This window comes from Drosophila persimilis, unplaced genomic scaffold (genome assembly GCF_003286085.1).
Source record: "Drosophila persimilis strain 14011-0111.01,24,50 unplaced genomic scaffold, DperRS2 tig00001355-arrow-arrow-pilon, whole genome shotgun sequence".
NCBI classification, from domain to species: Eukaryota; Metazoa; Arthropoda; class Insecta; order Diptera; family Drosophilidae; genus Drosophila; species Drosophila persimilis.
The window spans coordinates 235,060-253,573 of record NW_020825472.1 but is presented as its reverse complement, the minus strand read 5'-3'; the positions used below and the strand labels follow the sequence as shown (position 1 = coordinate 253,573).

Genomic DNA, 18,514 nt, shown 5'->3' with positions numbered 1-18,514 from the left:
AGGTACGGTGGCGACTAGAGCCGCGGGGTCGGACCCTATTCGACAGTTGGTGGTTCGAACAAAGGTACAGGACCCACCGCCGCGCACCCGACGCACGAGTCTTCGTAACTCTCGTCGGGGAAGAAAGGGGAGGGTGTAACGAACCTAAAAGGTTTCGATACAATCCGTCCCCCGACCTATAATGAGCGCATCGCACCGCACCCCACAACCAGCGCCCCCTCCGCAAGCAACCACCGATCAACACGCGCCAACTCCAGAACGATGACCAAAGACATCAGGTCACATCAGCGGTCTTCCGGGTTCATCGACAGAGGAAAGTCGGCGCCGTCAAAATCTGCAACGATCACCAAGAACGGCAAAGTGCGCCCCGACGCGGAAGTGCATTTGTCAAACCCGCCGACCCAGCAATACGGGCCTATAAAAAGACGGCGACGAGAACCAAAGAGCAACTTACGCAGAGACCCGGTCCGGATTACAGACGCGGTACCCGGAACTCACGAGAAGACATCGGCGACGAAGTAAAATAAGATCATTTAAACTACTAATAAGTACAATAAAGTGTCAAATTATCAAAGTAAAACACCCGATTGCGTAAGTTCACTCCAATCAGTCGAGGCACCGACGCCACCCCGCCCCGAGTCCACGCAGCCGTATCGTATGCACGACGAGCGACGCCCATTCTATCCGTCCCTCTACGATAGGCCGCCCCCCGACGCCGCCCTTACGGTTCCATCCAATTTCTACAAATTTCTTGTGGATTGACCCCTGGACGGGACTGAGCTTACCTCAGCCTGAAATAGGTCCATCACAGTAATGTCCAGAAGGAATCGTTTCCGACCCCATAAAGTATATATATTCTTGATCAGAATCCATAGGCGAGTCGATTGAGCCCTGTCTGTCTGTCCCTCTATCAGCGCCTAGTGCTCAAAGACTATAAGAGCTGGAGCACCGACATTTTATATCCGAAATTCTGTGATGTCACTGATACAAGAATGTTTCAAAACTTTGCCCCGCCTACTTCCGCCTCCACAATGGGCGAAAATCTTTGGCATCCACAATTTTAAAGATACAAGGAAACTGAAAACGCAGAATCGTAGAGGATGACTATATGTTCTAGAGTGTAAAAGAGTAAAAGAGTGAACCAGATCGTATAATTATTATAGCCAGAATCAAGAAAACAATTTCATTCTTTCTAGCTCTGTCTCTCTCTCTAACGCACAGGTTTCATGGTCGGTTTTGCCAATTACAAAATATGAGTTTAAGAGTAACCAAATTTGGTATCCATTTCGCCCCACCCCCGCAAAGGAGGAAAATCTGTTGCATCCACCTAAACGCAGAATCATAAATAAATAATGGCCATAGCTATCAGATTGCTGAATCTGGATCAGATCAGATAATTATAGCCAAAAGGAACAAATCAATTTGCAGTGGCTCCGCAGCGTCCGACGTCCCGATCATACCGATTTTCTGTCTCTCTCGCACGCACTCTTTGTCGTGTCTTTTAATAATAGCGGCGTCTGCCGGAGGAGAGAAATACTGACTAAGTATCGGGTATAAATATAGAATTGCGGTCTCCGCTTTCGTTGCCGCTGCTGGAACTGACTCTCCGCTTTGGAACTGCGCTCATCTTTGCTGCCATCGCTCTCACCGTTGGATTTGTGCTCTAGCTGCTGCTGCTTTGCTGCGTTTTTATACCCGATACTCAAAATGAGTATTGGGGTATATTAGATTTGTGGAAAATGTGGATGTGTGTAACGTCCAGAAGGAATCGTTTCCGACCCTATAAAGTATATATATTCTTGATCAGCATCAATAGCCGAGTCGATTGAGCCCTGTCTGTCTGTCCGTCCGTCCGTCTGTCCGTCCCCTTCAGCACCTAGTGCTCAAAGACTATAAGAGCTACAGCAACGATATTTTGGATCCAGACTTCTGTGATATGTCACTGCTACAAAAATATTTCAAAACTTTGCCCCGCCCACTTCCGCCCCCACAAAGGACGAAAATCTGTGGCATCCACATTTTTAAAGATACGATAAAACCAAAAACGCAGAATCGTAGAGAATAACTATATCTTTTAGACTGCATAATCTGAATTGGATCGTATTATTATTATAGCCAGCATCAAGAAAACAATTTCATTTTTTCTCGCCCTGTCTCTCTCTAACACACACGTAACATAGGCGGCTTTGCTTAGAGTAAAACATTAGCGCCTAGATCTCAGAGACTATAAAAGCTAGAGCAACCAAATTTGGTATCCACACTCCTAATATATCAGACCGAGACGAGTTTGTTTCAAAATTTCGCCACACCCACTTCCGCCCCCGCAAAGGATGCAAATCTGGGGATATGCACAAATCTCAGAGAGTATTAAGACTAGAGTAACCAAATTTAGTGTCCGTGCTCCTGTTAGATCTCACTATAAAACGTATATCTCAAAATTTCGCCCCACCCCCTTCCGCCCACACAAAGGACGAAAATCTGGCAATCCACAATATTGCACATTCGAGAAAACTAAAAACGCAAAATCATAGATAATGACCATATCTATCAGGTTGCTGAATCTGAATCAGATCAGATCATTTTTATAGCCAAAAGGAACAAATCAATTTGCAGTGGCTACGCAGCGCCCGACGTCACGCTCAGACTGAGTTTCTGTCTCTCTCGCACGCACTCTTTGTCGTGTCGTTTAATATTAGCGGCGTCTGCCGGAGGAGAGCCATACTGACTTAGTATCGGGTATAACCGTAGAGTTGCGGTGTCCGCAGCAACTCACAACGTTCCCCCTCGTTTGTTGTTGTTCCCTGTGTTATTTTTGGAAGCTCTAGATCTGTGTCAGCGTAGTTACACTACACAACAAAACGCTCAAAGATTTAAAACGCCAACGGAGCAATATAAAACGGAATATATCTCGGATCAAACCTGTGGTAGATGCTAAATCGGAAACCCCGATATGCAATGATGAGCTTCTCTATCGGTCAAGCAAGCAAGTCGTGTACAACATACAGAGGAACAAAATCGTGAAAAGCTCAAGTGATACACTATTATTTATTAAACAGAGTGTTTTGTTCACATCATAAACTGTGTCCGCATTGAAAGACAACAATTGACGGTGGAAATAATTGAAGATAACGCTACAACGCCAATTTTAATAAAATACAGTGGAAAATATTTGTTATTGGTTGTGCTGTGGAAAAAGAATATTTGTTATTGTTCTGAACCACTCTCTGTAAACCAGCATTTGATCTTTCGGAGTCACTGAGAGAATAACGTAGCCATACCCAATAAAAGGTTGCAAGCTGTGCAGACAGCAAAGTGATTGGCATTGTAAAGAGTCGGCAAAGCAGCATTTCAAGCAGTATAAAGCAGTATAAAAAGCAGCACCGTAACGGAAAAACGTTTTGAACATGGCTCCAGTTTCAAAACGTCTGCGAGAAAAATCTGGAACTGATCTCAAGGGCTCGAAGAGTTCTGAGGAAATACCAGAAAATATTCAGAAAGCCCTGGGCAGAATGTTTGCTAAGCAGGTTGAACTAATCACGGAAAATACGTTAAAGTCTTAGGGTGTATTGCAGGCCATAGAGGAAAAGTTCACAGCTATGACCAATCAAATTCTTGGTATGGCAGTAGATGTGAAGAAACTTACTGAACGTGTCCTGCAATTGGAAAAGGCGGGTGAGGTAATCCACGAAATGGAGCAGCAGATTATCAAACTCAAAAATGAGGTACATGGTATGCAAGAAATACGTGCGCAAGTTAGAGATCTAAGCACACAATGTGTTGAGCGCGCCAAAGCGGACATTGCGTGTGATCTCCGTATTCATGGAATACCCTTTGAAGAAGGTGAAATGTTGAAGGTCCGATTCAACAAGATGTGCTTTGCCCTTAACCTAACACCCCTCCCAAGGGTGAAAGACATCTTTAGGATCCGACAGAGAACTCACGGAACAGCTGTTGATCCAGTGATAATCCTGCGACTAGAGAGTGTGAGAGTGAAGGCGGCGTTGATGCGAGCTGTTGGCAACTATCGCAGGGAATCGAAAAAACTGCTATCTCTGGACCTAATGGAATTCGACTCGCAGGCTGCGTTTTATATTAATGAGCAGCTGTCTAAAGAGAATCTGGCTGTTTTCAAAGAGGCGATGAAAATGAAAAAAGGAAAAGTACTATCGGCTGTTTTCACTCGTCGGGCGATCGTGCATGTTAAGAAGCATCCAGCTGGAGAGATTTTTAGAGTGGATAACATGCATGACCTGCAAACATTGCGGGATACTTCCGAGGATGAGCTTGCAGCAGTTGATCCAGGTGCAGTTAACAGGCCAGTTGAGACAGACCAGAATAACCTTTTTCGTTAGTAAAACTTCCCTTAGCCATAGTAATATAATGTTGAAGTTTAAGGTTTTATGTTTTTATATAGTTATAATTGATTTGTGTATATTGCGTGTGCTGCTAATATGCTATTTAGTAACTTTTAAATGGTCCATAATATGAATAGACTTCCAACGAATAGTAGGATATTGATTTGTACGCTGGCTAAACAAAAGATGGCTTAAATATTTGTCATATAAATGATCAGAGTCTGTATGGTAAGATTGATGAGTTCCGATATATGTTTGAACAATCGAATGTTGATGTAGTTTGTGTTTCGGAAACGTGGTTCATGCATCTATGTGATAATGTTATTTTGTGTACCGGATTTGATCTATACCGATCTGATCGGGAAGGAAATGGTGGGGGTGTTGCTGTATACATAAACAAGAAACTCAAATCCAAATTAATATGCAAGCAAGCTCCAGAAAGTGAAATAGAATACCTTTTTATAGAAGTATATTGCACACAATATATCATTAAGGGACAAAGCATATAACAAATGGAAACGCTACAGAACGTCTGTTCAGTATCAAGAATTTAAAACTTTAAGGAAAAAAAACCAACCTTTTAATACTGACAGCTAAAAAGTCTTTTTATTCTGTAAGGTTTCAAAGTGCAATATTAACAAGAAGGACATGGAGGGAGCTTAAAGACTTGGGAATAGGGAAGAGGACAAATAACACCAAAATTGATGTAGACATAGATGAATTAAATAGAAAATTTGTGATAAACGGGGTACCTGAAGTAGCATATAATCATTATCTTGACAATATACCGAATAGTTCCTGTGATAATAACTTTAGCTTCATGTGTGCCAGTCAGTGTGATGTCCTTGAATCTGTGCTTAAAATTAAGTCAAATGCAATCGGACTGGATGAAATACATCCAAAATTTCTAAAAATCTTACTTCCGAAAATATTACCACATGTGACTTATATTTACAACACTGTCTTAACAAAATCAATATTTCCAAGTACATGGAAGCTTGCGAAAATAACCCCGGTCCCTAAAGGAAAAAATGAATATAGACCTATATCAATTCTATCGTTTTTGTCAAAAGTTCTTGAACAATTAATGTCACAACAAATTCGAACTTTCCTAGATAACAATGCACTACTAAGTGACAAACAGTCAGGTTACAGATGACAAAGAAGCTGTACTACGGCAATAGTAAATACAACGGAAGACATTAGATTAAAACAAGATGAAGGAAATGTGACGCTATTAGTACTACTTGACTTCAGTAAAGCATTTGACACGGTTAACCACGAAATCTTATTAAGTAAATTAGTTAACTTTTTCAACTGTAGTAAAGTAGCTATAAAGCTATTAAAATCGTATTTAACGGATAGAAGACAGGTTGTGGTAAGTGGAAGTAGAATTTCTTCAATGATGAGCACTGCACGTGGTGTGCCTCAATGTTCAGTTCTTGGCCCGCTTTTGTTCTCATTATATGTGAATGACCTGCCAGACGTCCTGTTAAATTGTAAAAGTCATATGTATGCGGATGACGTCCAAATGTATGTTAGTCGTCCATTGAGTAAAATTGATGAGTGTATAAGTGTGTGTAACAGTGATTTGCTCAATGTGAGTAGCTGGGCGAAGCGTAATGGTCTGGCACTTAATCCAGATAAATGTAAATGTGTAATTATATACAAGAAGCAACTAAATACGATGGCCTATCCAAAACTTGAAATCGAAGGAAAACAAATTAATTACGTAGATCATGTGGAAAACTTAGGATTAACATTTAACAATACGCTTTCTTGGAGTAGCCAAGTAGTGAAAGCTACTGGTAGAACATATAGTCTACTAAGAAAACTCGCACCAACACAAAAATACCTACCAGATATACTCAAACTAATGATAGCTAAGACATATTTGACACCCACCTTATTCTATGGTATTGAAATATTTGGAAATTGTGACGCTGAATCTCAAAAAAAACTAAAATTAACATTTAACAACATTGCCCGCTACATATATAATAAGAGACGAACCGATCATATCTCAATCTTAGCAAGACAAATATTCAAAATGGATTTAATGACATGGATAGGGTACAGAACAATTATTTTTCTACATCGAATAATCTATACCAGACAGCCGAGCTACTTATATGATAAATTAACCTTTGCTTCATCAAATAGAACGTTGAATCTGGTAACCATAAGGTACAACTTGCCAATTCAGGAAAACAATTTTTAACAAATGCTATTCGGTTATGGAATGAGTTACCTTTCAATATTAAAAATATTAGTAGAGCAACGCAATTTAGGGATAAATTAGAGAAACACTTGATAAACCCATAAAAAAAAATAAAATAAAAATAAAAAAAATTAGAATTAGTATTAGTATTAATAATACAAATATTAGTCATAATAATAAAAATATAAGTCATACTAAAAATGTTAGAATAAGAAAATCATTCTGCTTAAAGCACACAACTATGTGAACTCCATGTGACTAGCGCATTAACATAAAGTAGAAATACTGTCGCGTTAGGAATATATATATACAAATAAATAAATAATCTAATAGCTGCGACGATTAGCTCAAGACTGCCCATGCAAGGGTTGACGGGCCAATCTTCCGGGCCCTATGCAGCAAGCTTAGACGCGAGCGAGAGCGTATGATAGCCCGAGAGCGTTAGAGCTGCTCGGGGATGCTGTTAAGCCGAGTCCGAGAGATTGCGACATAAGGAGACGAAAGAATTTCGCTGCATGCGCATATGCGGTAGCAAATGATCTTTGTAGTGGGGGCATTGGAAACGACAACACCAAAATGCATTTCCTTTGGGCCGCACTGGCAATAATTTAAAATATTGAAGCTGCTTGACCCGATATACTCCCCCCGTTGGAAGCCTGACTTTCAACTGCATCTTTAAGGGGCAGCAGGCACAGCTTGTTGACGGCGCGCTTGGTGATTCCAGATGACGTCTTCAGCACAGCAACTCGGGAAACGCCATCTCGTCCAGGCAAAAGCTCGACCACTCTCGCCAGTGGCCACTTCATGGGAGGAAGATTCTCATCCTTGACAAGAACGAAATCTGCGACAGCTAAACTAGGCTTCGCAGTGCGCCACTTTGAGCGCTGCTGCAGTGACGTTATGTACTCCGCCTTCCACCGGGACCAAAAGAGCTGCTGCAGGAACGAAACGCGCTGCCAGCCGTCCAGGCGATCGAAGTTTAGCTGCGTGACGTCAGGCTCAGCGAACGAAGCAGGAGGGCCACCATTCAAGAAATGCGCTGTAGTTAGAATATCTAGATCGGCAGGGCTCTCTGAAATTGAAACTAAACGTCTTGAATTAATCACTGCCGTGATGTGGCACAACAGCGTCCGCAGCTCGTCAAATCCAAGAACCGAGTTGCCTATCGCACGGTAGAAGTGGTACTTGGCCGTCTTCACTGCAGCCTCCCATAGACCACCAAAATGAGGGGAGCGCGGAGGAATGAAATGCCAGTCTATAGCCTCGACCAAGCAAAAATCCAGCAGCGCCTTCTGGCGCTTTAATTCCATCAGCTCATTCTTAGCGCCGACAAAATTGGTTGCGTTGTCTGACCAAATTTGCCGAGGCTTTCGTCTGGTACATATGAAGCGCTTTAGTCCATGTAGAAAAGCAACTGTTGTAACGAACCCAAAAGGGTTCGCTACAACGCCTCTCCCAACGCCCAATAAAACATACAACCTGCTACTAAATTGCAGCACCTCGCCCAACGTAAATTGAACGCATGCATTATTTACTACACGAACACCCCCCTCCACACATAGCCACCGATTGACACGCGCCGTCTTCATAACGCTGACCGAACACACCAGGTCACGCGGACTTCCCCCACTCCAGACCATCGACCATTGGTTCATCGACTACAAAAAGATGACACCGCGGAAGCCTACGACAAGCACCCAACGGCAAACCCGCCAGCTCGCCAAAAACGCGAAGAGACAGAACCAGGTCAAACCACGATCGCCGAATCGGCAAGAGCGAGCCCTACGCGGAAGCGCCCATTGGCGTATAAATAGACGCCAAACGAAACCAAAAGGGAGCTTACGCAGAAATCCGGCTCACAGTACGGTCGTTGTACCAAAACTTACGCAAAACCCGGCCCAGAACATCGACGTAGTATTCATCTAAGAGTTTAAGAAAGTGCTAAAAGTATTTATCCGATTATCCCAATAATGTCCACCGCATAAGTCATTTCAACGTAGCCGAGGCACCGACTCCACACCACTCCACGTCCACATACACCATTCGATACACAACGCTAGCAACGCCCGCCCAAGCCCCGATCCATCTACTCTACGATAAGCCACCCACGACGTCTCCCTTGAAGTTCCATCCATTTCTACAAATTTCTTGTGGATTGACCCCTGGACGTGACTGAGCTTACCTCAGCCTGAAATAGGTCCATCACACTGTGGATAAGTTTTTTATAAGCTCCAGATGAACAGCCTTGGTAGCGAAACAAATGAAGACGCAGACGTAGCACTTGATTGGAACCTTGTTGCGTTACTATGGCCATCAGAAGTCCGGACTAGAAGTGCCTGCCTATATAGATCTGAAGATCAAAGGAGGAGGGTTTTTGGTTGAAATAATGCGAGGGATATCCAAGGGGTTTCGGCCCCTCACTCAGAAAACCGTCTTGGAAACGAGTGAATGTTTGCCTCAGCCTGTAGAACCGAACCATTACAGATATGCTGAGATATTGGGACTCTGTCTATTCGCCTGGCTGGTCCTGCTGACGGAGCCGTATTTCCTGCGCCTACGTCATGTGATTATGCGTTGCTTCTACCCGGAGCGAGACCATGAGAGGGCCATGTATCTGCACAACAAGATCTTGACTGAGCGAATAAGCGTATTCAAGTTGGCCCGTCGCCAGATCCGCGCTGCCTTAATGTACCAGGATCGAAAAGGGCACATCAGCTCGTTCAGGGGCAATCTGAATCGGTGAGATTCGCGGAGCAGACATTTCCACATATTTAATTGAAACTTTCGCCATTAGATGCTGCTGTTGTGCCTGTCTGGTTGGTGCCATGAGTAGTGATATCTGCATCATTTGCGCCAAGTCCTTAAGCTCGTAGGTAATTCGTCAATATTTTGTTCTGCTATTGTTCAGACTTTCATTCTGTCCTCCAGTTCCACCCGCATAAATTGCGACTCACTAGGACGCAAAGGTGTCTTCTGCCCGAGGTGTTTCAGCGAATCCAACAACAAATGCTGCCTGTGTCATCGCCCAATAGATTATGGCGATTTAAGTGATTTCTCTGTAGTTCAGTGAGTTTATTTTTTGGTGTAATTGGGATCTGTAAACCACTTTATTGGCACTGCAGGGACTCATCTGATGATCCTGATGCACAATCGTTTACGCAGAAGCAAGCTAGGTTGGATTGCAATGGATATCGCAAGAAAAGAATCAATATTTAATATTGTTTACATATGTTGGATGATTTTAAAATAAAAGAAAATAGCTGATTTATCACTTTCTTCCTCAGTCGTTTAAACTGAAAAGTGATTGGAGTGTAGGGGGCCGGATCGAGAATCAAGTATCCAACGACGAGGTGTATGTTCCAGTTTAACTCCTTTCAGTCGTCACAGAAAGGAAAGGCAATTGGGTTTCGTTGAATACATATATACTCTGTGACTATGTGCAACTATCTGCAGTGTATATTATTTCTACGAAACATATTTTCAGTTCAGTAAAAATAATTATCTACTATAAGATTACTCTTGCATCTTGCAGGAGGCAATGTACTTACTGCACCGTCAAGTTTCCCGTCTGAAACCAGCAGAAGGCTGTTACGCGAGCATGCAGGAAAGATAGCTGTTAGATTGGACTACGGCTACAAGAAGACTACCTCGTACAAGTCCGACTCTAAGGGCATGCAACCGAAGGTCGAGCCAGAACTGGAGCCCCCGGAGATCCCTAGCATGGAGATTGTTAAGCTATTAAGCGTTTTTAATAACTGTTGCAATTTTTGAAGTTAAGGAAAGTCGAGAGGTTATATATAATTCACAATTTATTTGCATATGTACTTATATGCTGCGTACTGCATATGCTGTACTGCATATGTACAACTTATCGCGTATGTAAATATGGGGATGATTGGGCGAACGATTGATGCGAGGATGTTAATCTAATAGCTGCGACGATTAGCTCAAGACTGACAATGCAAGGGCTGACGGGCCAAATTGCCGGGCCCTATGCAGCAAGCTTAGACGCGAGCGAGAGAGTAGGATAGCCCGAGAGCGTTAGAGCTGCTCGGGCCGCTGTTAAGCCGAGTACGAGAGATTGCGATATTAAGAGACGAAAGAATTCCGCTGCATGTGCATATGCGGTAGCAAATGAACTTTACAGTGGGGGCATTGGAAATGACAACAACAAAATGCATTTCCGCACCACTGGCACCACTGGTAACTACGAGACCCGCAGAACTATCTATGTTGAGTTTAGACAATATAAAGTTTCGGACCATGACCTCCGTAGCCGATGCCATGAGTCGAGAGACGAAAATAGGTTTTGAAGGAGCAACCGCAGTAAGAACAGATAGGGGGGTCACAGAATTATTTGTTGAGACGGGAGCAGTGGACGTAGAGGTGTTAGTTGGGGAGCCTCAACATCCCTCCGGACGGCAGCGTTAGCGGCTTTAAGTTGGACCACGGAAGCGATTGCGATGGCTTCCTCGATGACATTCGGACCGACGTCCTGGTCAGACACGGGCGCGGGAGTGGCGGCAGGTGCGACTGCAGGAGAGACTGCAGATGAGGCCACCGTCCTAGTCGGCGCAATGTAACCATTATAACAAAGGTCCATGGCGTCAGAATTTATAAGTGACGGTGATCGAGATTGGGGTGCAGGTGATCCCGGGACTGGAAGAGAAACGACCGGATTAGAGATTGGCAAATAATTGGTAACCTTCTTTCGCTTTGGCGACTCAGTCAAAATTTTTAGATTTTTGAAATGAGACTCCAACACAAGAAACTTATCCTGTAGCATTTTGTATCCGGAGTTGAGCGCAGCGAATTCAGTATGAGTCTGACTCATAAAAACCCGCATGTCGTTCTTTACCGCAGCGAGTCTTTATGAGGTCGACTACGCGTCCTCCAATTTGCCCAAAGTCGGCGCAAACAATGTGTGCCATGTTATCACACAAACAGCAGAAGGTGAATGTTTGCCGTGTGGCAGCTGAGCGGCAGCGTTTAGCACAACAAATACTCATTATGAAAAGATGAGGAAAATAAATATGAGAAAGGTGAGATTATTCGAGGAAAATGCTTGAGCGATGACTTTAAGTCGAAACTAATAATGATCAAGTAGCACAAACAATTACGTAGATCAATACAGCAACAACAACGAACAACGATTTGGCCGTCGCAAAATCACAAACACAAAACGAACACGAAAAACACAAAGCGTCCGACGCGGAGAGGGAGGCGGCAAACGCAATACGACTGTGTTAGTATTTATGCGGAGAAGATTAAAATGTAGATAAGAAGAGAGAGCGGCTCAGATAGAGTGCATCGACAATACATATGTCAACAACAATGCAGCTGCCGGTGACTAAGAATGACGGGGTAGGAAAGAAAACACAAATTGGATTAAAAATTTGGGAATAACTACACGAAAACAGGAGTACTGGTTATGCACATGTAGCAAACAGAATGCTCGATTAATTACAAACACAATAAACGTTTTATAAATCACGTCTCCTTAAATCACGGAAAAAAATAACTATTAGGCGGAGCGAAGTAAAGACGCGACCATCAGCAACGATAGATATCGATAGATCTCTTTAAGCTGCTTGACCCGACAGAGTTCCTTTTTCATGATTTTTACCTCCCTGCAATTGTTTTCCATTTGCTTTTTGGATTATAGCCTCTTCTGGATGCTGGCCACCATGTCGTACTATGGCCATCAGAAGTCCGGACTAGAAGTGCCTGCCTATACAGATCTGAAGATCAAAGGTGGAGGGTTTTTGGTTGAAATAATGCGAGGGATATCCAAGGGGTTTCGGCCCCTCACTCAGAAAACCGTCTTGGAAACGAGTGAATGTTTGCCTCAGCCTGTAGAACCGAACCATTACAGATATGCTGAGATATTGGGACTCTGTCTATTCGCCTGGCTGGTCCTGCTGACGGAGCCGTATTTCCTGCGCCTACGTCATGTGATTATGCGTTGCTTCTACCCGGAGCGAGACCATGAGAGGGCCATGTATCTGCACAACAAGATCTTGACTGAGCAAATAAGCGTATTCAAGTTGGCCCGTCGCCAGATCCGCGCTGCCTTAATGTACCAGGATCGAAAAGGGCACATCAGCTCGTTCAGGGGCAATCTGAATCGGTGAGATTCGCGGAGCAGACATTTCCACATATTTAATTGAAACTTTCGCCATTAGATGCTGCTGTTGTGCCTGTCTGGTTGGTGCCATGAGTAGTGATATCTGCATCATTTGCGCCAAGTCCTTAAGCTCGTAGGTAATTCGTCAATATTTTGTTCTGCTATTGTTCAGACTTTCATTCTGTCCTCCAGTTCCACCCGCATAAATTGCGACTCACTAGGACGCAAAGGTGTCTTCTGCCCGAGGTGTTTCAGCGAATCCAACAACAAATGCTGCCTGTGTCATCGCCCAATAGATTATGGCGATTTAAGTGATTTCTCTGTAGTTCAGTGAGTTTATTTTTTGGTGTAATTGGGATCTGTAAACCACTTTATTGGCACTGCAGGGACTCATCTGATGATCCTGATGCACAATCGTTTACGCAGAAGCAAGCTAGGTTGGATTGCAATGGATATCGCAAGAAAAGAATCAATATTTAAAGAAAATCTAAAGAAAATAGCTGATTTATCACTTTCTTCCTCAGTCGTTTAAACTGAAAAGTGATTGAGTGTAGGGGGCCGGATCGAGAATCAATTATCCAACGACGAGGTGTATGTTCCAGTTTAACTCCTTTCAGTCGTCACAGAAAGGAAAGGCAATTGGGTTTCGTTGAATACATATATACTCTGTGACTATGTGCAACTATCTGCAGTGTATATTATTTCTACGAAACATATTTTCAGTTCAGTAAAAATAATTATCTACTATAAGATTACTCTTGCATCTTGCAGGAGGCAATGTAATTACTGCACCGTCAAGTTTCCCGTCTGAAACCAGCAGAAGGCTGTTACGCGAGCATGCAGGAAAGATATCTGTTAGATTAATATTCGAGAAAAATTAGCACTAATTGGCACGAGCCAACCGGCACCCACCGTAACTGTACACGCCGGCGGAAGTGCGACTATACTCTCTCCGCGAGGGCGGCTGGAACAGGTCCTGGTACGGTCATGTGTCTGCCAGGATGCTGGCTAACTATAGTCGGGCGATGAGAAGAAAACTCTCAGTGAAATAACTCCAATCCAAGGTGACACTGTCATATGCCGAGAGATGAATGGCAGAGGGGGTGCTCGGTCGTTTATATGCGGACTCTGGATACCTTCCGACCTCCAGTTTTAATAAGGCTTCCCGGGGCACGCGGGCTATGCCCCGGGCGACTAACGCCTACTCGTGGGACCAACTATGCCAAACTTTACTATACATACAAAAAACACCGCAAAGGAGCTCGGCACTCCTCCTAAATTGCTGGAGGGAACTGACCATCCCTATAATAACGCATCTGGGAAACCAGTGCCCAAAACGACGTCGAAGGAGACTAAGTCGGTCCACCGTCTCGAGGCAGCAGGCGCTGCGAGGAGAGGACCGAAAATGCAATCGGGCCAATCCACGTCGGAGGGCCCAGGGAATCGAATCGCGGCGATGGGCCAAGACGGTCCTGCCCGACTACCAGCCATCCAAAGCTGGCAAGGCCGCAGCCAAGGCCCCAAGCAAGCGGCAACGGAGGGAGGCGGAGGACACCACCACGCAATTCCAACCGGCCAAGAGGACGAAAACACTGAGCTCGTTTGCCGAGGTGGCGAGAGGAAAAACCCTAATTGCAGTCTTACACAGCCGGTAGCATCGCTCAAGGAGGTCTACCCAGGAGCCAAGCTGGAGGCCGTGAAGTGGAAGGACATCCCCAGCAAGCCGAGGGTCAGAGCGTGGGTCTCGGCGAAGCCTGCAGAACCGGATAAGATTCTCCGGATTCTGCAGGTCTGCAACCCCCACCTTCCCACAGACGATTAGAAGGTGGCCAAGGTAGAGGAGAGCAACGGACAGAGGCGCCAAATCATCCTCGTCGTGAACGAGGAGTCGGCTAGACTTCTGCACGTCACGGAGGGCACTGGACTACGGCTACAAGAAGACTACCTCGTACAAGTCCGACTCTAAGGGCATGCAACCGAAGGTCGAGCCAGAACTGGAGCCCCCGGAGATCCCTAGCATGGAGATTGTTAAGCTATTAAGCGTTTTTAATAACTGTTGCAATTTTTGAAGTTAATGAAAGTCGAGAGGTTATATATAATTCACAATTTATTTGCATATGTACTTATATGCTGCGTACTGCATATGCTGTACTGCATATGTACAACTTATCGCGTATGTAAATATGAGGATGATTGGGCGAACGATTGATGCGAGGATGTTAATCTAATAGCTGCGACGATTAGCTCAAGACTGACAATGCAACGGCTGACGAGCCAAATTGCCGGGCCCTATGCAGCAAGCTTAGACGCGAGCGAGAGAGTAGGATAGCCCGAGAGCGTTAGAGCTGCTCGGGCCGCTGTTAAGCCGAGTACGAGAGATTGCGATATTAAGAGACGAAAGAATTCCGCTGCATGTGCATATGCGGTAGCAAATGAACTTTACAGTGGGGGCATTGGAAATGACAACAACAAAATGCATTTCCGCACCACTGGCACCACTGGTAACTACGAGACCCGCAGAACTATCTATGTTGAGTTTAGACAATATAAAGTTTCGGACCATGACCTCCGTAGCCGATGCCATGAGTCGAGAGACGAAAATAGGTTTTGAAGGAGCAACCGCAGTAAGAACAGATAGGGGGGTCACAGAATTATTTGTTGAGACGGGAGCAGTGGACGTAGAGGTGTTAGTTGGGGAGCCTCAACATCCCTCCGGACGGCAGCGTTAGCGGCTTTAAGTTGGACCACGGAAGCGATTGCGATGGCTTCCTCGATGACATTCGGACCGACGTCCTGGTCAGACACGGGCGCGGGAGTGGCGGCAGGTGCGACTGCAGGAGAGACTGCAGATGAGGCCACCGTCCTAGTCGGCGCAATGTAACCATTATAACAAAGGTCCATGGCGTCAGAATTTATAAGTGACGGTGATCGAGATTGGGGTGCAGGTGATCCCGGGACTGGAAGAGAAACGACCGGATTAGAGATTGGCAAATAATTGGTAACCTTCTTTCGCTTTGGCGACTCAGTCAAAATTTTTAGATTTTTGAAATGAGACTCCAACACAAGAAACTTATCCTGTAGCATTTTGTATCCGGAGTTGAGCGCAGCGAATTCAGTATGAGTCTGACTCATAAAAACCCGCATGTCGTTCTTTACCGCAGCGAGTCTTTATGAGGTCGACTACGCGTCCTCCAATTTGCCCAAAGTCGGCGCAAACAATGTGTGCCATGTTATCACACAAACAGCAGAAGGTGAATGTTTGCCGTGTGGCAGCTGAGCGGCAGCGTTTAGCACAACAAATACTCATTATGAAAAGATGAGGAAAATAAATATGAGAAAGGTGAGATTATTCGAGGAAAATGCTTGAGCGATGACTTTAAGTCGAAACTAATAATGATCAAGTAGCACAAACAATTACGTAGATCAATACAGCAACAACAACGAACAACGATTTGGCCGTCGCAAAATCACAAACACAAAACGAACACGAAAAACACAAAGCGTCCGACGCGGAGAGGGAGGCGGCAAACGCAATACGACTGTGTTAGTATTTATGCGGAGAAGATTAAAATGTAGATAAGAAGAGAGAGCGGCTCAGATAGAGTGCATCGACAATACATATGTCAACAACAATGCAGCTGCCGGTGACTAAGAATGACGGGGTAGGAAAGAAAACACAAATTGGATTAAAAATTTGGGAATAACTACACGAAAACAGGAGTACTGGTTATGCACATGTAGCAAACAGAATGCTCGATTAATTACAAACACAATAAACGTTTTATAAATCACGTCTCCTTAAATCACGGAAAAAAATAACTATTAGGCGGAGCGAAGTAAAGACGCGACCATCAGCAACGATAGATATCGATAGATCTCTTTAAGCTGCTTGACCCGCCAGAGTTCCTTTTTCATGATTTTTACCTCCCTGCAATTGTTTTCCATTTGCTTTTTGGATTATAGCCTCTTCTGGATGCTGGCCACCATGTCGTACTATGGCCATCAGAAGTCCGGACTAGAAGTGCCTGCCTATACAGATCTGAAGATCAAAGGTGGAGGGTTTTTGGTTGAAATAATGCGAGGGATATCCAAGGGGTTTCGGCCCCTCACTCAGAAAACCGTCTTGGAAACGAGTGAATGTTTGCCTCAGCCTGTAGAACCGAACCATTACAGATATGCTGAGATATTGGGACTCTGTCTATTCGCCTGGCTGGTCCTGCTGACGGAGCCGTATTTCCTGCGCCTACGTCATGTGATTATGCGTTGCTTCTACCCGGAGCGAGACCATGAGAGGGCCATGTATCTGCACAACAAGATCTTGACTGAGCAAATAAGCGTATTCAAGTTGGCCCGTCGCCAGATCCGCGCTGCCTTAATGTACCAGGATCGAAAAGGGCACATCAGCTCGTTCAGGGGCAATCTGAATCGGTGAGATTCGCGGAGCAGACATTTCCACATATTTAATTGAAACTTTCGCCATTAGATGCTGCTGTTGTGCCTGTCTGGTTGGTGCCATGAGTAGTGATATCTGCATCATTTGCGCCAAGTCCTTAAGCTCGTAGGTAATTCGTCAATATTTTGTTCTGCTATTGTTCAGACTTTCATTCTGTCCTCCAGTTCCACCCGCATAAATTGCGACTCACTAGGACGCAAAGGTGTCTTCTGCCCGAGGTGTTTCAGCGAATCCAACAACAAATGCTGCCTGTGTCATCGCCCAATAGATTATGGCGATTTAAGTGATTTCTCTGTAGTTCAGTGAGTTTATTTTTTGGTGTAATTGGGATCTGTAAACCACTTTATTGGCACTGCAGGGACTCATCTGATGATCCTGATGCACAATCGTTTACGCAGAAGCAAGCTAGGTTGGATTGCAATGGATATCGCAAGAAAAGAATCAATATTTAAAGAAAATCTAAAGAAAATAGCTGATTTATCACTTTCTTCCTCAGTCGTTTAAACTGAAAAGTGATTGAGTGTAGGGGGCCGGATCGAGAATCAATTATCCAACGACGAGGTGTATGTTCCAGTTTAACTCCTTTCAGTCGTCACAGAAAGGAAAGGCAATTGGGTTTCGTTGAATACATATATACTCTGTGACTATGTGCAACTATCTGCAGTGTATATTATTTCTACGAAACATATTTTCAGTTCAGTAAAAATAATTATCTACTATAAGATTACTCTTGCATCTTGCAGGAGGCAATGTAATTACTGCACCGTCAAGTTTCCCGTCTGAAACCAGCAGAAGGCTGTTACGCGAGCATGCAGGAAGGATATCTGTTAGATTAATATTCGAGAAAAATTAGCACTAATTGGCACGAGCCAACCGGCACCCACCGTAACTGTACACGCCGGCGGAAGTGCGACTATACTCTCTCCGCGAGGGCGGCTGGAACAGGTCCTGGTACGGTCATGTGTCTGCCAGGATGCTGGCTAACTATAGTCGGGCGATGAGAAGATAACTCTCAGTGAAATAACTCCAATCCAAGGTGACACTGTCATATGCCGAGAGATGAATGGCAGAGGGGGTGCTCGGTCGTTTATATGCGGACTCTGGATACCTTCCGACCTCCAGTTTTAATAAGGCTTCCCGGGGCACGCGGGCTATGCCCCGGGCGACTAACGCCTACTCGTGGGACCAACTATGCCAAACTTTACTATACATACAAAAAACACCGCAAAGGAGCTCGGCACTCCTCCTAAATTGCTGGAGGGAACTGACCATCCCTATAATAACGCATCTGGGAAACCAGTGCCCAAAACGACGTCTAAGTCTAAGGAGACTAAGTCGGTCCACCGTCTCGAGGCAGC

General features: G+C 44.5%; 3 protein-coding genes across 3 annotated transcripts; all 3 read left to right on the top strand.

The window, feature by feature from the left end:
* Positions 1-8,887: 8,887 nt before the first annotated feature.
* Positions 8,888-9,550, top strand: LOC113566952 (DC-STAMP domain-containing protein 2-like; the record flags this gene model as incomplete). Its single annotated transcript, XM_026994194.1, has 3 exons — positions 8,888-9,315; positions 9,371-9,445; positions 9,505-9,550. Coding segments are annotated over 3 exons (549 nt in total), but the record flags the coding sequence as incomplete, so codon positions are not given.
* Positions 9,551-12,191: 2,641 nt separating this feature from the next.
* On the top strand, positions 12,192-12,644 carry LOC113566951 (DC-STAMP domain-containing protein 2-like; the record flags this gene model as incomplete). Its single annotated transcript, XM_026994192.1, has 1 exon — positions 12,192-12,644. A coding segment is annotated over exon 1 (453 nt), but the record flags the coding sequence as incomplete, so codon positions are not given.
* A 3,972-nt stretch (positions 12,645-16,616) lies between these two features.
* Positions 16,617-17,608, top strand: LOC6604225 (DC-STAMP domain-containing protein 2). The gene is made up of 4 exons (XM_002029110.1): positions 16,617-17,131; positions 17,187-17,261; positions 17,321-17,458; positions 17,515-17,608. Exons 1-4 carry the CDS (start codon positions 16,617-16,619, stop codon positions 17,606-17,608), a joined length of 822 nt encoding a protein of 273 aa, XP_002029146.1.
* Positions 17,609-18,514: the final 906 nt, after the last annotated feature.

Excerpts from the sequence above, each read along its gene's own strand:
- LOC6604225 (XM_002029110.1), top strand. The coding sequence starts at position 16,617 with ATGATTTTTACCTCCCTGCAATTGTTTTCCATTTGCTTTTTGGATTAT. Across the intron at positions 17,132-17,186 it reads TTCAGGGGCAATCTGAATCG|ATGCTGCTGTTGTGCCTGTC; the intron begins GTGAGATTCGCG and ends TTTCGCCATTAG. Across the intron at positions 17,262-17,320 it reads TGCGCCAAGTCCTTAAGCTC|TTCCACCCGCATAAATTGCG; the intron begins GTAGGTAATTCG and ends TCTGTCCTCCAG.